The following is a 17,294-nucleotide window of genomic DNA, read 5'->3' on the forward strand; positions in this document are numbered from 1 at the left end:
CTACAAGTCTCTTAGCTAATTATTGAACCTATAGGTTGTAGGAACCCCTAATTTAAGCTGGTTTGTCAGAAACACATGAGATCAGACTTGTGATTGGTGTCTGAAGTAGGGAGTAGTTTTATGGGACTGAGCCCTTAGCCTGTGGGGTCCGTGCCAACTTCAGGCAACGTCATAAGTGAACTGCAACCAGTTGGTATCTGGAGAACTGGAGTGCAGATGGTATAGAGATAACCCACACATTTGGTGTCAGAATGGGTATGAGTAGACAAAACAGGGTTTCCTTTTATATGTAAAGAGCTTAGCGAAGGCTGATACATAATAAGCATTCAGCAAATATCAGCTACTTATTTCTATTTCTGCTAGTCTTAAGATCCTACAACCAAATCTTACATACATCTTCTCAAAGGTTCTCTCTTTTGCTGTGTTATTAGCTGTCATACTAAAAATAGGCATACCTACACAGGCATAACTTGAAAAAGCTACTGTGGAAACCAGCAACGAATGACGAAAAACACATACTTGGAATGAGAAGACCTCATTTCTAGTTCTAGAAATGTCAACTTAGTTTTCTCGAAAGCAAAAATGGGCAGGAGGAAGTTAATTAGATCATCTCAGAACCATTGACTCTCGACTTCAAGGGTCTGTAATTTACTACATGTTTCCATTTTTATTGTTTATTCTCAGAGTCCCAATTTTCCCAAATATAATGTGAAAATGACAACAATCCTCATCCTGATCACCTCCAAACATTGTCGTGAGAAATAAATCAGTACCAAAGTCATTTAAGCCTGTGAAGTTATCTACCGCATACAATTTTATTATTCAGATGCTTGTAGAGCCAGCCAGTGGCATGATGGTTAAAGGTGGCTGGATCCCACATGGCCCATCATGCAATTCAAGTCCTAGACTTGGCGGTTAAAAAACACATTAGGTGCATGTGTGTGTGCCCAGAATCCCCAAAGTGGGGAGAGATGGAGAAAGGATTGCAATGTGAACATGCCCCATGGGCTGTGATTTCTTTTCTTTTTTTTTTTTTTTTTTTGGAGAGATTTTCACTGTAGGGCGCGTGCGCTCGCCAGACAGACAGAGAGAGACATAGAGACAGAAAGCGAGAAATCACCCCCCAGGGGGGATGGTCACGCCGCAATCCCTTCTCCTCCATTCTCCTCTCGGGATCTTGGGCACGCACGCACACGTGCCCGGCGTGAGTTTTAAGCCACCGGGTCCGGGACACGAACCGCGGTCGACTACGTGGGAGTCCAGCGACACAGCCATTACGCTAACTGCTGGTTCCCATGGGCTGTGATTTCTTACTTTCTTTCCTCTTTCTCTTTATTGTTCTCTGTCTCTCTCTCTGGAGAGTGCACAAGCCCTTTAGCAAATTAAAAAAAAAAAAAAAAAAGCAACATTAATGCATTTTTTAGGTACACCAAACTGCTGGTTCCCATGGGCTGTGATTTCTTACTTTCTTTCCTCTTTCTCTTTATTGTTCTCTGTCTCTCTCTCTGGAGAGTGCACAAGCCCTTTAGCAAATTAAAAAAAAAAAAAAAAAGTCACATTAATGGCTTTTTTAGGTAAACCATTGGCCAAATCAAATCCTCTGGAAAAAGCCACATAGTGTAAATAGTTGATATTACAGAAGAAATGCTTTTATAAAAGGAAAGGGATATATTGGATTGTCAGAAAAGGCATGACACATTTTTGCATAGAAAAATACATCATGACTTTTCCAATGACCCAATGAAAACTGATGGGAGTTGATTCCACTGATCTGTTTACTTCAAAAAATTACTACATATAGTTAGTAAGGGTCATAAATTACAGTAGCTTAATTTAAAAGATTAACTGAAATGTGAATAAAAGGTCAAAAAATATTCAGCGACTCAAATAGCCTACAAAGTAACAGCAGTTAAGGATCATCTCATAACAGCACGCAAATGTTTCATGTTCAAATACTAGTCAAACTAAAAAGAAAATGGATACTGATTGCTCACCTTATCTTGTAAGGAAAAGGTCCCAGGAAAACCAGCAAACAGAAACTTGTTTTTGACTTTCAACTTCCCCAAATTTGCTACAATCAGATTATTTGATCTAGAGCTTTCTGGGACAAGAAGAACGGGAGCACCAGCCTCGATATCCAGGAGAACCCGTGAACAGCGCTGGGCTTGATCTCTCACCTGAGAAACAAAGAAAAATGGCTCAAAGGCTTAATTAATTCAATAATTTTACAATCAAATAACCTCAGGCTCCCAAAAGTTTCATGAATTTATAAAACAATTAACATCACACAGAGAATATTTTCTTAAAACCATGGAGTTAAATTAGAAATCAGTGGGCCAACAAGTGGCACAATAGATTCCCACATGACAGACCATGGTTAGAGTCCCAGATCTAGTGGCTTAAAAATCACAACAAATAAATAGATAAATAAATGTTTATTAAAAGGAAAAGTCAGGGGCCAGCAGATGGTATAATGGTTTCATCACTGAACTCCCACACAGTTGACCATGGTTCAAGTCCTGTATCCAGTGGCTTAAAACTCATACCGGGCACATGTGTGTTCATGCTCAAAACCCTGAGAGGAGCATGGAGGAGAAGGGATTACAATGTGGCCATCCACTCCAACGGAAGATTTCTCACTTTCTGCTTCTCTCTGGAGAACACACATGCCCTATATCAAAAATCTCTCTTGGGACCAGCAGTTAGAGTAATGGCTATGTCACTGAACTCCCATGTAGCTGACTGTGGTTCGAGTCCCGGACCCAGTGGCTTAAACTCATGCCGGGCGTGTGTGCGTGCATGCCCCAGATCCCAAGAGGAGAATGGAGGAGAAGGGATTGCAGCGTGGCCATACACCTGCGGGGTGATTTCTCACTTTCTATCTCTCTGTCTCTCTCTGTCTTTCTGGCAAGTGTATGTGCCCTATAGCAAAAACCTCTCCAAAAAAAAAATCTCTTAAAAAAAAAAAAAAGAAAGAAATCAGTAACAAGGAGATAATAAAATCCTCAAATGCTTGGAAATTAAATTATGCACTTCTGAGACCAGCAGTTGGCATAATATCTATGTCACTGGACTCCCATGTAGTCGACTGAGGTTCAGGTCCCAGACCCAGTGGCTTAAACTCACGCTGGGCGCATGTGCATACGTGCCCAAGATCCTGAGAGGAGAATAGAGGAGAAGGGATTGTGGCATGGCCATGCCCCCTTGGGGGTGATTTTTCACTTTCTGTCTCTTTGTCTCTCTCTCTGTCTTTCTGGCGAGCACATGCACCCTATAGCAAAAGCCTCTCAAAAAAAAAAAAAAAAAAAAAATGACACACTTCTAAATAACTCAGGGATCAAAGAGAAAAATCAAAACAGAAAAATATTTTCAGCAAAATGATAAAGCAAATAATACATTAACACTCATGAGATACACATAAAACAATGATTAGTAAAAATGTTCACTATTAAATTCTTACTTCAAAAAAATACAGATTTAAAAATCAATAACAGAAGCTTCTACTCTAACAAGCTAGGGGAAAAAGCAAACCAAACATAGAATAAACAGAAGGAAGAAGATAATAAACCAATTAAACATTTACAGAACACTGTAACCCAAATCCATGGAATATATTCTTTTCAAGTACAAATGGCATATTTTTTAAGAGTGTGCCTAGGCCATAATGCAAACCTCAGTAAGTTGGTTATCTAAAAAGACTGATAAAACTCCTAGCCATATAGACCAAGGAAAGTGGGGGAGGAGGGGGACAAAATTCACCAATATTCGAAAATGAATGGGGGACAACGATTCAGAATTATGGATGGAAAAGATAAGGGACCCTTATCAACAACACTCAAAAAAATAAAAACTACCTAGAGCTAACATATTTAATGAATGACTTAAATGTTTTCCCCAACTACCAAAGAGCAAAGCAAGGATATCCACTCTTCACTATTACTATTTAACATTATACTAAAAATCTTAGTCCATGTAAAAAGGTAAGAGAAAAAAAGAAAAAGTTGAGAAGAAAAATGTAAAACTCTTGAGACCAGCAGATGATTAGCATAATGGTTGTGTCACTGAACTCCCACATAGTCATTTGCAGTTCGAGTTCTGGTCCCGGAGATTTAAAGCTTATGCCTGGTATGTCTGTGTGTGTGTGTATCCAAGATCCCAAGAGGAGAATGGAGAAGGGACTGTGACATCCCCCCGAGGGGTGATTTTTCACTTTACCTCTCACTGTCTCTCTGGCAGGCGCAGGTGCCCTGTGGCAAAAACCTTAAGAATAAATTCAAAAAAAAAAAAAAAAAAAAAAAAAAAACGGCAGAGCAATGAATGCAGATAAAACCTAGACTCCAGATTTTTGGTCCAAGATTTCTTTCTTTATTTTTTTTTTGAGAGGATTTCACAATAGGGCTCATGCGCTCGCCAGACAGACAGAGAAAGACAGAGAGACAGTAAGAAATCATCCCCCAGGGGGGATGGTCACGCCACAATCCCTTCTCCTCCATTTTCCTCTCGGGATCTTGGGCATGCACGCACACGTGCCTGGCATGAGTTTTAAGCCACCGGGTCCGGGACGCGAACCGTGGTAGACTACGTGGGAGTCCAGTGGCATAGCCATTATGCTAACTGCTGGTCCCCAAGATTTCTTTTTTTTTTTTTTTTTTTTTGAGAGAGAGATTTTTCCTCCAGGGCACAGGCTCTCACCAGAGAGAGAGGGACAGAAGGCAAGAAATTGCCCCTCCAAGGGAAGTAGCCACGCCTCAATCCCTTCTCCTCCATTCTCCTCTCGGGATATTGGGCACACATGCATATGCAACCAGCATGAGTTTCAAGCCTCTGCGTCTGGGATTCAAACCAAGGTCAGCCATGTAGGAGTCCAGTGACGTAGCCATTATGCCATCTGCTGGTCTCTTGGCCTATGATTTCTAAATTGTAATATCATTTCTTGGCTCCACTAAAAATCTGCATTCCCAACTGCATAGTAAATGAAAAAGTCTAACAAATATAAAAGACTATATGTAAGGAGGAAGACATAAGAAAACTATCATACTTCTGGGGTAAAATATAACCAAAAATGTCGTATTTGGCCAAATCAAATTAAATACAGTTGATATTCTCATCATTTGAAATATCAAGATTAAAAGGAAAATTAAAGTCCCACTGCATCATGTTTTGTTTTTGTTTTTCAATTTTGCTATAGGGTACAGGAGCTCGCACGACACAGGGACGGAGAGAGGGAAAACGAGAAATAGAGGAGAGGGGATTGCAGCATGACCATTTCCTTTTGGGCGGTGCTTTTTCCCTCACTCTCTCTCATCTCTCTGCCACTCTCTGGTGAGTTATGCACCCCTCTGGCAAAATTAAAAGGAAAGAGAGAGAGAGAGAGAGAGAGGAAAAGGAATCACGATATGTCTGCGTGTATATATACAAGGCATGTGTACACACACACACACACACACACACGATTATAGCCATGGAAAATGTATGAAAAAATAGAAGTAAATTAAAACATAGCTATAGTGCTAGAAGACTGGTAAAACCATACAAGTCTCTTTTCCAGATTTTAAAAAATATATTCCCTGGAAGATACTCAGGAAATTAGTAACAATGATTGCTTCCGGAAAAAGAAATTGGATACTTGAGGAAAAATAAATAGGTAGACCTTTTCACCAAACATCCGTTTTTATTCTGATTCTGTACCAAATCAATATATATCATATTCCAAAAAATTATATTTAAATTAAACTTAAACACACAATTTCATTTTTTTTGAGAGAGTTTTTTTTTTTTTTTCTTTTTTCTGGAGAGGTTTTTGCTAAGGGGCGCGTGCGTGGGCCAGAAAGATAGAGAGACATAGAGACAGAAAGCGAGAAATCACCCCCCAGGGGTATGGCCACGCCACAATCCATTCTCCTCCATTCTCTCAGGATCTTGTGCACGCACGGACACGCACCTGGCGTGGGTTTAAGCCACTGGGTCCGGGACTCAAACTGCAGTCAACTACATGGGAGTTGAGCAACATAGTCATTATACTAATTGCTGGTCCCAAGAAAGAGATTTTTGCTATAGGGCATGTGCGCTCACTGGAGAGACAGACAGAGACAGAAAATGAGAAATCACCCCCCAGGGGGAGGTCCACATTGCAATCCCTTTTCCTCCATTATCCTCTCGGGATCCTGGGCAAACACACACAAGTGCCCAGTGTGAATTTCAAGCCACCAGGTCCGGGATCAAACTGTAGTCAACCGTGTGGGAGTCTAGCAATGCAACCATTATACCATCCACTGGTCTCTTAAATGCAAATTTTAAAAATATTGCCATTATAAAAAGAGTACCTCTTTCTTAAATTATAATCTTTTACCTAGTAAAGCTTTTTTAAATACAGGAAAAATAAATTTTGCAAATAACTACATTGTAATTGCTTTCTGTGGTTACCAAGCTGCAGCAATACACCAAGGAACACTACAATGCACTCATAAGGGTATCCCAAAGACACTAAATTTTTTTTTTTTTTTGGAGAGATTTTCACTGTAGGGCGTGTGCGCTCACCAGACAGACAGAGAGAGACATAGAGACAGAAGGCGAGAAATCACCCCCCAGGGGGGATGGTCACGCCGCAATCCCTTCTCCTCCATTCTCCTCTCGGGATCTTGGGCACGCACGCACACGCGCCTGGCGTGAGTTTTAAGCCACCGGGTCCGGGACGTGAACCGCGGTCGACTACGTGGGAGTCCAGCGACATAGCCATTACGCTAACTGCTGGTTCCCAAGACACTAAATTTTTTTAAGTTATTTTTATGAATAGAGTGTATACACATATGAAAGAGGAGGGGAATCCTCAAAAGGGTCTCATTGCACAGCAATTCCTTTTCCCTGACTCTCCAGTTCATCAGAATCTTGAACAAACATGAAAGCACACATTTCCGGTCATCCTAGATATTTAATCCTTTAATGGCTATATGTTTTCTAGCACTGCAGTTCAGTTTGTTATCAGCTGTGTTACCAGGACAGGCCAACATTTTTAATTTTTGAGAGAAATGATATTTGACAGACACTACAGAAACTACTATTAAATAGCCTGAGGGCCAGCAGATGGTGTGGAGGTTAAGGCGGCTGGGTCCCATATGTCGACCGTGGGGTACAAGTCCTGGACCCAGGGACTTGAAAATCATGCCAGGCATGTAGGTGTACATGCCCAAAATCCTGAAAGGAGAATAGAGGAGAAGAGATTCTGACATGGCCATACTCTCTGGAAGGGGTGGGAGAGGAGGATGATTTCTCACTTTCTAATCTCTCTCTCTTTCCAGCAAGTGCACATACTCTCTAGTAAAAAGGAGAAGGGGGAAAAAAAAAAACCGACTAACTTGAGGTAGTTCAAATTTAATATTAGATAATACTACATTCTTTCAATGAGGCTGTATTTTTGCAAAGCTGAGTATTTAGCAGTTGCTATGGTTTAAAAACATGTATCTTGAGAAAAGAGATATGGAACAGAAAATGAGTATGATTCCAAGTTGGAGAAGCTATGTAGTGCCCAAGAGGCACATACATGCTGTCAGTAAGTAACTTGTTATTTAAGAATAAAATAGGGCCAGGCCCATGCCTAGTGGTTTAGGGAACCAGATCCCACATGCCCAATCACCCAGTCTGAATCCTGGCCCCAGAGGCTTAAAAAATGAGTCAGGCCTGCCTCAAATCCTGATAAGCTAATGAAGGAGGAAAGACTGCAGCATGACCATGTCCCACTTGGGGGTGCTCTCTCTCTCTGTCTGTTTCTCTCTGGCGAGTACACACACCCTCTGGCAATAAATAAATAAATATTTGTTCAATTTATGTGTTATTATTTTTTTCAAACAACTATTAAGTTACTAGGATACATGTACTTATTAAGTTGTTCAGACTTAATTACCTTGTAAATGGAAAAACCAGTAGGTGTTTCTTTTGACCTCGTATGCGCCATGAAGAAAATCACCAAAGCATTCAGGGTGCCATGAACTGAGAAGTTTAGGAACTTCTAATCTATTTGGAAACAACCTACCATTTTCCAAAAGAAGTATCCTTACTTAAGGTCAAAAGAGAACAGAAGTCTTCAGTGTTGTCCATAATTTCCCTGATCTTTTCTACAGAGAGCTAAAGCTAAAGTTTCAAGGTAACTGAAGTGTGATACAATAAGAAACAAAGCTCTCCAATTACACTAAGATTTTTGGAGGTAATCTGCAACACAGAGGACACACTGGTAAAAGTACGTTACCTCACACCAAGAGGAGAATGAAAGAGAATGGATTGTGGCTGTGTCCATCCTCCCTGGGGGGTGATTTCTTGTTTTCTGTCTCTCGAGAGTACACACACCCTACACCAAAAATCTCTCAAAAAAAAAGTTTTATTGATTAGTCAAACCAGAAAACCAGGTTGGAGAAATGAGGCTACCTACCGTCTGCCCCTCAATAGCAGCTCGCTGGCGGCCTAAGACATCCTGCAGCTGAGTGAAGTGCTGGATGAAGGCCACCACCTCAGCCTGAAAGCGCTGGGTGTGCACATACTGCACGGAGGCCATCTGCAGGCTCACTCGGATGTCGTGTTCTCTCCGAAGCAGAGGGTCTGGCCGTCCGTACCTAGGAGTAGGACAAAGATGTGGCTCAGACAGCAGCAAGATAAAAGTAATCTGAAGAAACGTTTGGTTGGTTAAGGAGCTTCCCCAGAAACAGCTTTAATTATTAAAATGGAAATCTGCAAATTAGGAGCCACAGACATCTGGGTTTAAAAAAAAGTAGAGACCAGCAGATAGCCTAATGGTTATGTCACTGTTCAAGTCCCAGACTGGTGGCTTAAAACTCATACCAGGCACATGTGCGTGCATGCCCAAAATCCCAAGAGTAGAACAGAGAAGGGACTACGGTGCGGCCATCCCTCCTGCAGGGTGACTTTTCACTTTCTGTCTCTCTGTCTCTCTGGTGAACGCATGTGCCCTACAGCAAAAAAAAATCTCTTAAAAAAAAGTAGACATTTGAACCAATGTTTCTGGGTAAAACTGTACTCTGAAGACAAAAAGAAATCTGTTTCCTTCAATGGAATGTCAATTAAAGTGTTTTAGAAACTATATTCAAAGATAAATTAGAACAATTTTACAAACTGTTTTGAATTTAATGGAACGTGATGCCATAAGATCAAATTATGATATAGTCATTGAAGAAAGGAACTCACATTAGCTGAGCACCTATTTTGTCAGGCAGAGAATTAAGAGTTTTATGCTAATTATCTCATTCATTATAGATACATGTTATTATGGTATATAATATAAACAACCCAGCTAAATTCTCAGTAGCATATGCTACTGAGAAAAAGTCCTCAGACATCTTTTTTTCAAACCTTCCTGAACATTAGCACATTAAAAAATAGTGAGTGAGTACCACCCTAGACAAATTAAATAAAAATAGTCTGAGGAAGAAATGGACATTCGTGTTTAATCTCAAAGACTGAAAACCACCATTTTAAGCTCTTTGTCTTCTGAGAAAACCATTCTTTAATAACCAGACAGGCCTAAGAATGCCTTCTAAAATCTAAAATAGAATTCAATATGGGTCATGTTATAAACAAATAAAAATACATAATAGAATTTAATGCTCAGCAACATCCTCAGGCTGAAATCATTCCAGTACTTTTACAGCTAACTTACAAATTATCTAACAGTCCCCTCAACAACTAGATAAAAAAACTGATACATGGAGATGAAGTGACTTGCCTCAGGTGACTTAACCAATCAGTGGAAGATCAGCATGGAGTACAGGCCTTTTCATTGAAATCGTTTCAACCATACCCCAACCCCCCTGAGCAGCCCACTTCAACACAGTTCCATTTTAATGGAATTTAATATAAATCAAGACTTCTCATAACGAGGTCTTTTCAATCTTACCGAATAAGGTAAACATTTGTAAAATTTGTCCTCATTGTTCAACCAACAAGAATTTGAAACAGCAAGTGATCATGACAAAATATCAAGTGAGAGGAAAAAGAAATCAGTATTTGTACTTAAAAGTCTGGAAGATGAGTGCCTCGTCTCCACTTGTTGTAAAGCGTTCTCTGTAGAATTCTCCATGAGACGTAAGGTCACTTAGAGACAGACTCCCAATACTTCCCTGTAAGGCCAGATCTCCCTCTAGGGATATAAAATTAAAATAAATTACTATATATTTTTTGGGCATACATCTTAAATATGTCTGGAACAAAAACTAACATACACAGACTTACACTTTAAAAAAAAAAAAGAATTATTTATTTTCCCCAGTTTGCTATAGGGCACATATGCTTACCAGAGAGACAGAGAGAGAGAGAGAGAAAGCCACCATCTCCAGGAGATGAATCATGGTTGGTCATATGGGAGTCCACTGCCCTAACCACTATACCACCAGCTGGCCCTGACAGACTTATACTTTTTAATAAAACTAAACATCAAAAGCAAATTTTCATATTCCAATCCATCTAGAAAAAATATTTTATTCAGGGGCCAGCAGGTGGCGTGGCGGTTGAGACAGTGGACTCCCACGTGACCAGCTATAGTTCGAGTCCTGTATCTGAGGCTTGCTTGCTCACTTTCTCTCTATCTCTTTCTCTGGTGAGCACATATGTTCTAAACAAAAATAATAATAACAACAATCATTTTTAAAAATGTTATGCAATATTAAAAAGTCTCAATGTGGAAATGCAAAGGGGATCAAGATAATATAGCAATATTACACATTAACATTTACAACGGGGAAAAAATAAAATAAATGCATATACAATTTAAAGGATAAATTATTTATAAATATAGATAGAAACATCTTTCTGAGATTACACCACTAACTAGAATTAGTGAAACATCATAAGGTCATTCATTATACTATGGATAAAGCAACAAAGTAGGAGTGCCAGATATTCGGGCAACATTAAGTGGGTTTAATGTGATGTTACACAAGAACATAATCAATGAAATAGATCTGAATCTACTCTAATATGAGTAAAGCTCACAGGAACAAGGGTGTAGAAAGAAAGGATAGTGAAACTTGTATAACCGGAATGTGAGCCTATAATGAATCATTCGTAACACTGTGTGGATACCGGAAAGAAATACTGTGAACTGTTTTTTCAGTAAAACAAAATTTATCATCATAAGTATCATTATAGAATAGTTACTAAGGTGTATATATCTGGCATGTTAGTTGAGCTCTCAATAAATCAAAGACACAGACTCATTTTTAATTCCTAATGTCCTCTAACTGAAATACTTAAGTGTCTCCCGGTCTTAAAGATCAATCTCATCTAGGAAGTGTTCCTAAAATAATTTATACCAGGCATGAAATCTCAATTTCAGTTCATTCTTTCCCCAAAACATATTGTTTTTCCTACAGTATCAACATTTGAGCTTTGTTATCTTCGCTATGTAATTACATGTTCCTTAAAGAAGGAATAGTGTTTTAATTCACAATTTATAAATCCCTACTATTTAGAACATGTTGTAGTTGATCAGTTGTATTCTACTAAGAACTTCAACATACGAAGTCTCATTAGAAAGAATGCCAGGCCCAGCAGGTAGCATGGAGGTTAAGGGGGCCAGATCCCACATGGCCGACTGAGCAGTTTGAGGCCAGGAACTGGAGGCTTGAAAAAGAGACCAGGCGCATGCTCATGCATGACCAAAGTCCAAAGAGAAGAAGAGAAAAGAAGGGACTGCAGTGCAGCCATCTCCCCCGTGGGGGTGATTTTTCACTTTCTCTCTCTCTCTGTCTCTCTCTGGTGAGTACGTGCACCCTATAGCAAACTATTAAAATATAAATAAAAGAAATGAAGAATGCCATCTCTGCTACATTATCCTCCTGCATAAAACCATGCCCTCATGGTGGCTCCCCTATTTAAGACCATAGATAGCATAAACATATCTCCTGGTTGCCCAGAGACAGTCCTGTTATATGCCTGTTCTCCAAGTGTAATTATTAAGAATGCCCCCTTTCACTCTCAAATACCCAAATTTGGATCAAAAAAAAAAAAAAAAAAAAGTCATATGGTTACTCTACACACAGTCTGTTAAAAACACAGATAGATGCAAGGGCTCCATCCTAATCTACTGAATCAGTCTTCAGGTGGAGACAGAAGAGTGAAGGTGGTGAAATCTGTGCCAGACATCTGCATTTTTTTTTTTAGAGAGATTTTTACACTTGCCAGAGAGACAGAAAGTGAGAAATCATCCCCCTGGGATGAAGGCCATGCCACAATCGCTTCTCCTCCATTTTCCTCTTGGGATTCTGGGTACAAGTGCATGCGACCAGCATGAGTTTTAAGCCACAGGGTCCAGGACTCAAACCATAGTCTACGACACCTGGTAGTCCAACAACGTAACCATTATGCCATCTGCTGATCCCCCAGACACCATTTCTAAAGATATGCAGACGATTCTGATCCATAAGTCAGTTTTGGGAACCACCACTATGTATCATGGACAGACAATAACCAGTTAAGCGACAGATCTGCACCTTACTTAGCATGTGAGGACACTCAGATTTGTGAACAGGATGTTCACATGTTTCTCAGATTTTGCAAGTTCAATTTTTTCTCACTTACCAATCATTTCCAGGTGTGCTACTAATTTGGACACATTCGCTTTAGCAAGCTCACTGGTGGTCTTGTTCAGCACAAGAGAGAGTGAATGAACCTGCAAATGCAGAAGATAAAGCAAGGCAGATATTATTGGGATGAGAAGAGTATCTTTCAGGGAAACAGCAGAACAAAAGCAAGATACAGAAATTTTTCATTTCACTTCAGCTCTGTTAGACCAGTCAAATCTGAACTGATGACAGAGCTAATAAAACAGGAACTCAACTCAGGGCAGTCAAATCCCAGGATCTATTCTGCATTAGTGAAATGTTTCACATTATAAAATATTCTTTCTTATTTCAGCATTCATATTGAACAATTCTGAAACAACTCAGATTATTAAGTAAGTAAAGCCTCATCTTATGAAGTTTGCCAGACTGTCCCCATATCCTAGTGTTTAAGGGAGCCGGATCCCACAGAGTGGAGCATAATTTGAATCCCAGCCCTGGTACTTTTAAAAACACATCAGGTGCATGTGTGTGCATGTTCAAAACCTCAACAGGATAGAGGAATGGAAAATGGCCTACTGTGTGACCAAGCCCCATTGCAGGGTGTTTATTCTCTCACCCTCTCCCTCCCTCTCTGTCTCTCTGTTCCTCTCTGACAAGTGCATGTGCCCTCTGGAAAATAAATGTTTTAAGAATTATCTTATTTGTTTTAAGAATTATCTTACTTAACGTTAATTATTTATTTAAATTGGATCAGGACATAGCGAGGGTGAGAGAGGGAGGGGAAGTGAGAAAGCAAGCCACCAGGTCTGGGACTTGAACAAAGTTCAGTCATGTGGGAGTCCAGGCCCTTAAACACTACACCACCTGCTGGCACCCTGGCAAATAATTTTTAAAAATGTAAAATGCCTACATTTAAATAAACAAGCTCAGGTTCACTTTAGAACTTAATAAAGCCAAAAAACTGATAACTGGATTGAAACTGTGACACATATATACTATGAAATATTTTTACTCAGCCAAAAGAAACAATGAGACCCTATCATTTGGTTCAAAGTAGAAAAATATAGAAGACTTAATGTTGAGTGGTGTGACCAGACTTTGAAAGATACATACTGTATATCACCACTCAGTTTGAACCAAATATCTGCACTCTATGGCAGAAATGGAAAGATCTGAAGATATGACAGTAGACAGGATAAGCGTAGACACCAGACTGTAAGGGAGGGGAATGTGTGGTAGATGGTAGGTGTAACATGCAAAGAGAAGAAATATTTAACAGGCAAAAAAATAAACACGGAGAAGTTCTGTTGGGAAAGAGAGAGAGAGAGAGAATACATGATGATGGGGACTTTATGTAATATGTGAAATCTGAAAAAAAATTAAATTAATTTAATTTTAAAAAGGTAATAAAGCCACGGGGAACTTATACCTTGAGATCCAGCTTGGTGTTAACTGGATCCTGAAGTTCAGACTCTATGAAAGCACTTGATTCTGACTTCACATTTTGCAGAATGTCCTCAGGTGGCACTTTCATTGCATGGTTATCTGCAGTAGATCCAATTCCAAAAAAATCCAGTATCACCACCCAGGTTTGCAGTGTGATCAGCACATCCAAGCAGTTAAAATCAACATCAATGCTCCGGTTAACTCGATTGTAAATGGAAGAAAATTCCGGATGTTTCTTATCCACCAAGAATATATTGATGTGGACCAAGGAATCATCAAATTTACTCTTTCCAGTAAGTATCTTGGGCTCATCCACTGATGGAGAAGGAGGTGGGGTTAAGGGGTAGTCCTTATCTTGGACTTCCTTTTGCTTTTTCCGGGATGCAGAGGTGGGTCTTTGATATAACTGAAAGACATTCGGAGCTTCTTCCATGTGGGAAGGGAGAGACCGAGGCATATCAGGATACTCCACGTTGGATACTGAAGGGCAAGACTGAGAAAGATATTCTTTTTGTGCTAAACTAGACGGCTTAGGAGCTCCTCGAGACACCATCAGGTTCTTGTATTTGGAATCTGGATTTTTCTCCAATAAGTCTTCCATCAGCAGAGAGCGCAGGGCAATCTGAATGGATAAAGTCTGAGGATGGTCTTTACTGAATTCCACCTCAAAATCCTGAAACTTTAAGCTCACAAGACCTTGGGCTCCCAGAGTCAGATCTCCACTTAGCTGAACTTGAAGCTCTGATATACAAAAGTTGGCTTGAATCTGAGTAAAGGATTTGACTTCCTTCACAGACAAGGACTTTTGAGAGGTGTTAGAAAAGCTGGAGTGGCTGAACAGTCCATTCTCCTTCCTTTCAATAGAAGGCTCTCCACAGGTACTAAGGGAAGGCAGTGGAGAATGAGGGCCAGGGGAGGAGGCAGCACTGGCTGGAAACTTATTCAGATCTTCACTATACACAAGATTGTCCAGCGTTTGTAAAACCTGCTCATACACATGCTTTGCTAATACCACCTGTATCAAGAGAAACTTTCAGTTACTTCACTAGTATCATAAACTGCACTCAAATGCAACACTCATTCATGTTCACATTAGACATTTATAGGTTTCCCTACCAGGTGACAAGCTGGTTCATAGCAAGGACTCTTATCTCTTTTATTTTCTTTTTTGTCCTTACCTCTTTCTGCCCCATTTCTATTCACAAGGCCCTCATTACCTCACAGAATAGCCTCCATACCAAGTGTTCAGTAAGTGTATATGCTGAATCAGCAAAGTCACTCTTTCTTTCTTTTTTTTTTTTTTTTTGAGAGGTCCTTGCTATAGGGCGCGTGCCCTTGCCAGACAGACAGAAAGAGACATAGAGACAGAAAGCGAGAAATCACACCCCAGGGGGGATGGCCACGCCACAATCCCTTCTCCTCCAATCTCTTCTAGGGATCTTAGGCACGCACGCACACACGCCCGGCGTGAGTTCTAAGCCACCGGGTCCGGGACGCGAACCGTGGTCGACTACGTGAGAGTCCAGCGACATAGCCATTACACTAACTGCTGGTTCCCCAAAGTGGCTCTTTCTAACTCCACAGCAGTAAATGCAGAAATTAGTGCAACAACCTATGTAATACTGTTAGTAGATTTTAAATAATGATGATGACCTATGACTAGTCATGTTTCCTTCATCTCTGCTTTTTGGGGTTTTTTTAGGTTTTTGTCATAGGGCATGTGCACTTGCTGGGAGAAACAAAAAATTTGTAAGTGAGAAATCATCCCCCAGGGAGGATGGCCATGTTACAACCCCTTCTCCTCCATTCTCCTCTTGGGATTTTGAGCATGCGCATGCACATGCCAAGCATGATTTTCAAGCCACCAGATCTGGGACTCGAACTGCCATCAGCTATGTGTCAGTCTAGTGCCTAAACCACCATGCCTTTGGTTTTAATTATAATTTCTTATTAAAATATTTTCAGACAATATTTTTATTTAATTAAAGTCATCTTTTCAAAAGAAATTCTAACCAATAAATGTAGAAATACTGATAAAATCAGAAAGTGAAAGACCATTTTGTAATGCCTAGTTAAAGAATTTATTCCATCAAAGTTTCTCAGAGGAATAAATCATTCTATAAGTGACTGAAAAGGACCTTCATAATAAAGGGCTCAGGCTCTTGCCACCTAACACAATTATCAATTTTAGCATCACTAACAGAGACAGCCAGACTATTACATGCCTCTGGAAATAACGTAATATGACGTACATAGCACTACTTTTGAGGTGGTATAGCAAAAGAAAAACAATTCGATTAAATGTAAACTGGAATTCAATTAAACATGTACAATTTAATTTACAGGAAATATGGGAGAATGAGTCAAGTGGCAGACAAATAGCCAAGAGCAAAATCGAAAATGTGGTATGTTCTATAGGGCAACTGAACTAGTTTCCACAACGACAACAAAAAATGGATGGCAAGAGAAAGAGGGAAATTAGGCTAATAAAGAGCTAAAAGATATATCATCCAAATGAATGTGTGGACCTGATTCAAACAAACCAAGAGTTAAAGATATTTTGAGATAATAAAAATGTTTCTGAAATCTAAAGGTGCATTCAGTATCAAAATTTAAATACAGGGACCAGCAGACGGCATGATGGTTACATCACTGGACTCCCACATAGTCGATCACAGTTCAAATCCCAAACTTAGAGGCTTAAAACTCACATGAGGCACATATGCATGCATGCCCAAGAGGAGACTGGAAGAGAAGGGACTATGGCATGGCCATTCCCCTAAGAGGTGATTTCTCTCTTTCCATCTCATTGTCTCTGTCTCTCTCTCTCTGGTGAGTGCATGTGCCCTAAGGATAAAAATCTCTATTAAAAAAAAAAAGACAAGGGTCCACTATCCTAAGATCTCGCCTATGTCTTTGTTGTTTTATAATGTAATGCTCTTTGCCCTACTCCCTCTGAGGTCAGGAAAAATGACACTTTTTTTTTCATCTGCCAACGTGTGTGTGCACTCACTGGGAAAGACAAAGGGGAGAGAGAAAGAGAGAAGACATTCCCCATGGGGATAGTCTTGCCGTAATCCCTTCTCCCTCTGTTCAGGATTTTGCGTACATATGCATATGCACCTGCTGTTTCTCAAGCTGCTAGATCTGAGACTTGAACCACTCAGTCAGCCATGTGGGATCCAGCTCACATAACCACCAGGCTACGAGCTATCCCACAAAAAAAAAAAAAAAACAAAAAAAAAAAACAAAAAACTTTTAAAGAAAAAAGGAAAACAAAAGTAA

General features: G+C 39.9%; 1 protein-coding gene across 6 annotated transcripts in view; it reads right to left on the reverse strand.

Annotated features, from left to right (window-relative positions):
• The window catches only part of VPS13D (vacuolar protein sorting 13 homolog D), a 323,690-nt gene that overhangs the window by 255,697 nt on the left and 50,699 nt on the right, over positions 1 to 17,294 (reverse strand). For all 6 annotated transcript variants that reach the window (XM_006145295.3, XM_006145292.3, XM_027770624.1 and 3 more), the window contains 5 exons: positions 13,993 to 15,024; positions 12,580 to 12,670; positions 10,015 to 10,141; positions 8,420 to 8,600; positions 1,995 to 2,177 (listed from right to left, as the gene is read on the reverse strand). In XM_006145295.3, coding sequence (XP_006145357.1) covers positions 1,995 to 2,177; positions 8,420 to 8,600; positions 10,015 to 10,141; positions 12,580 to 12,670; positions 13,993 to 15,024 — 1,614 coding nt within the window. The remainder of the gene's footprint in view (positions 1 to 1,994; positions 2,178 to 8,419; positions 8,601 to 10,014; positions 10,142 to 12,579; positions 12,671 to 13,992; positions 15,025 to 17,294) is intronic.

The sequence above is a fragment of the Tupaia chinensis genome, unplaced genomic scaffold (assembly GCF_000334495.1).
Source record: "Tupaia chinensis unplaced genomic scaffold, TupChi_1.0 Scaffold000146_1, whole genome shotgun sequence".
In the NCBI taxonomy this organism is placed as follows: Eukaryota; Metazoa; Chordata; class Mammalia; order Scandentia; family Tupaiidae; genus Tupaia; species Tupaia belangeri.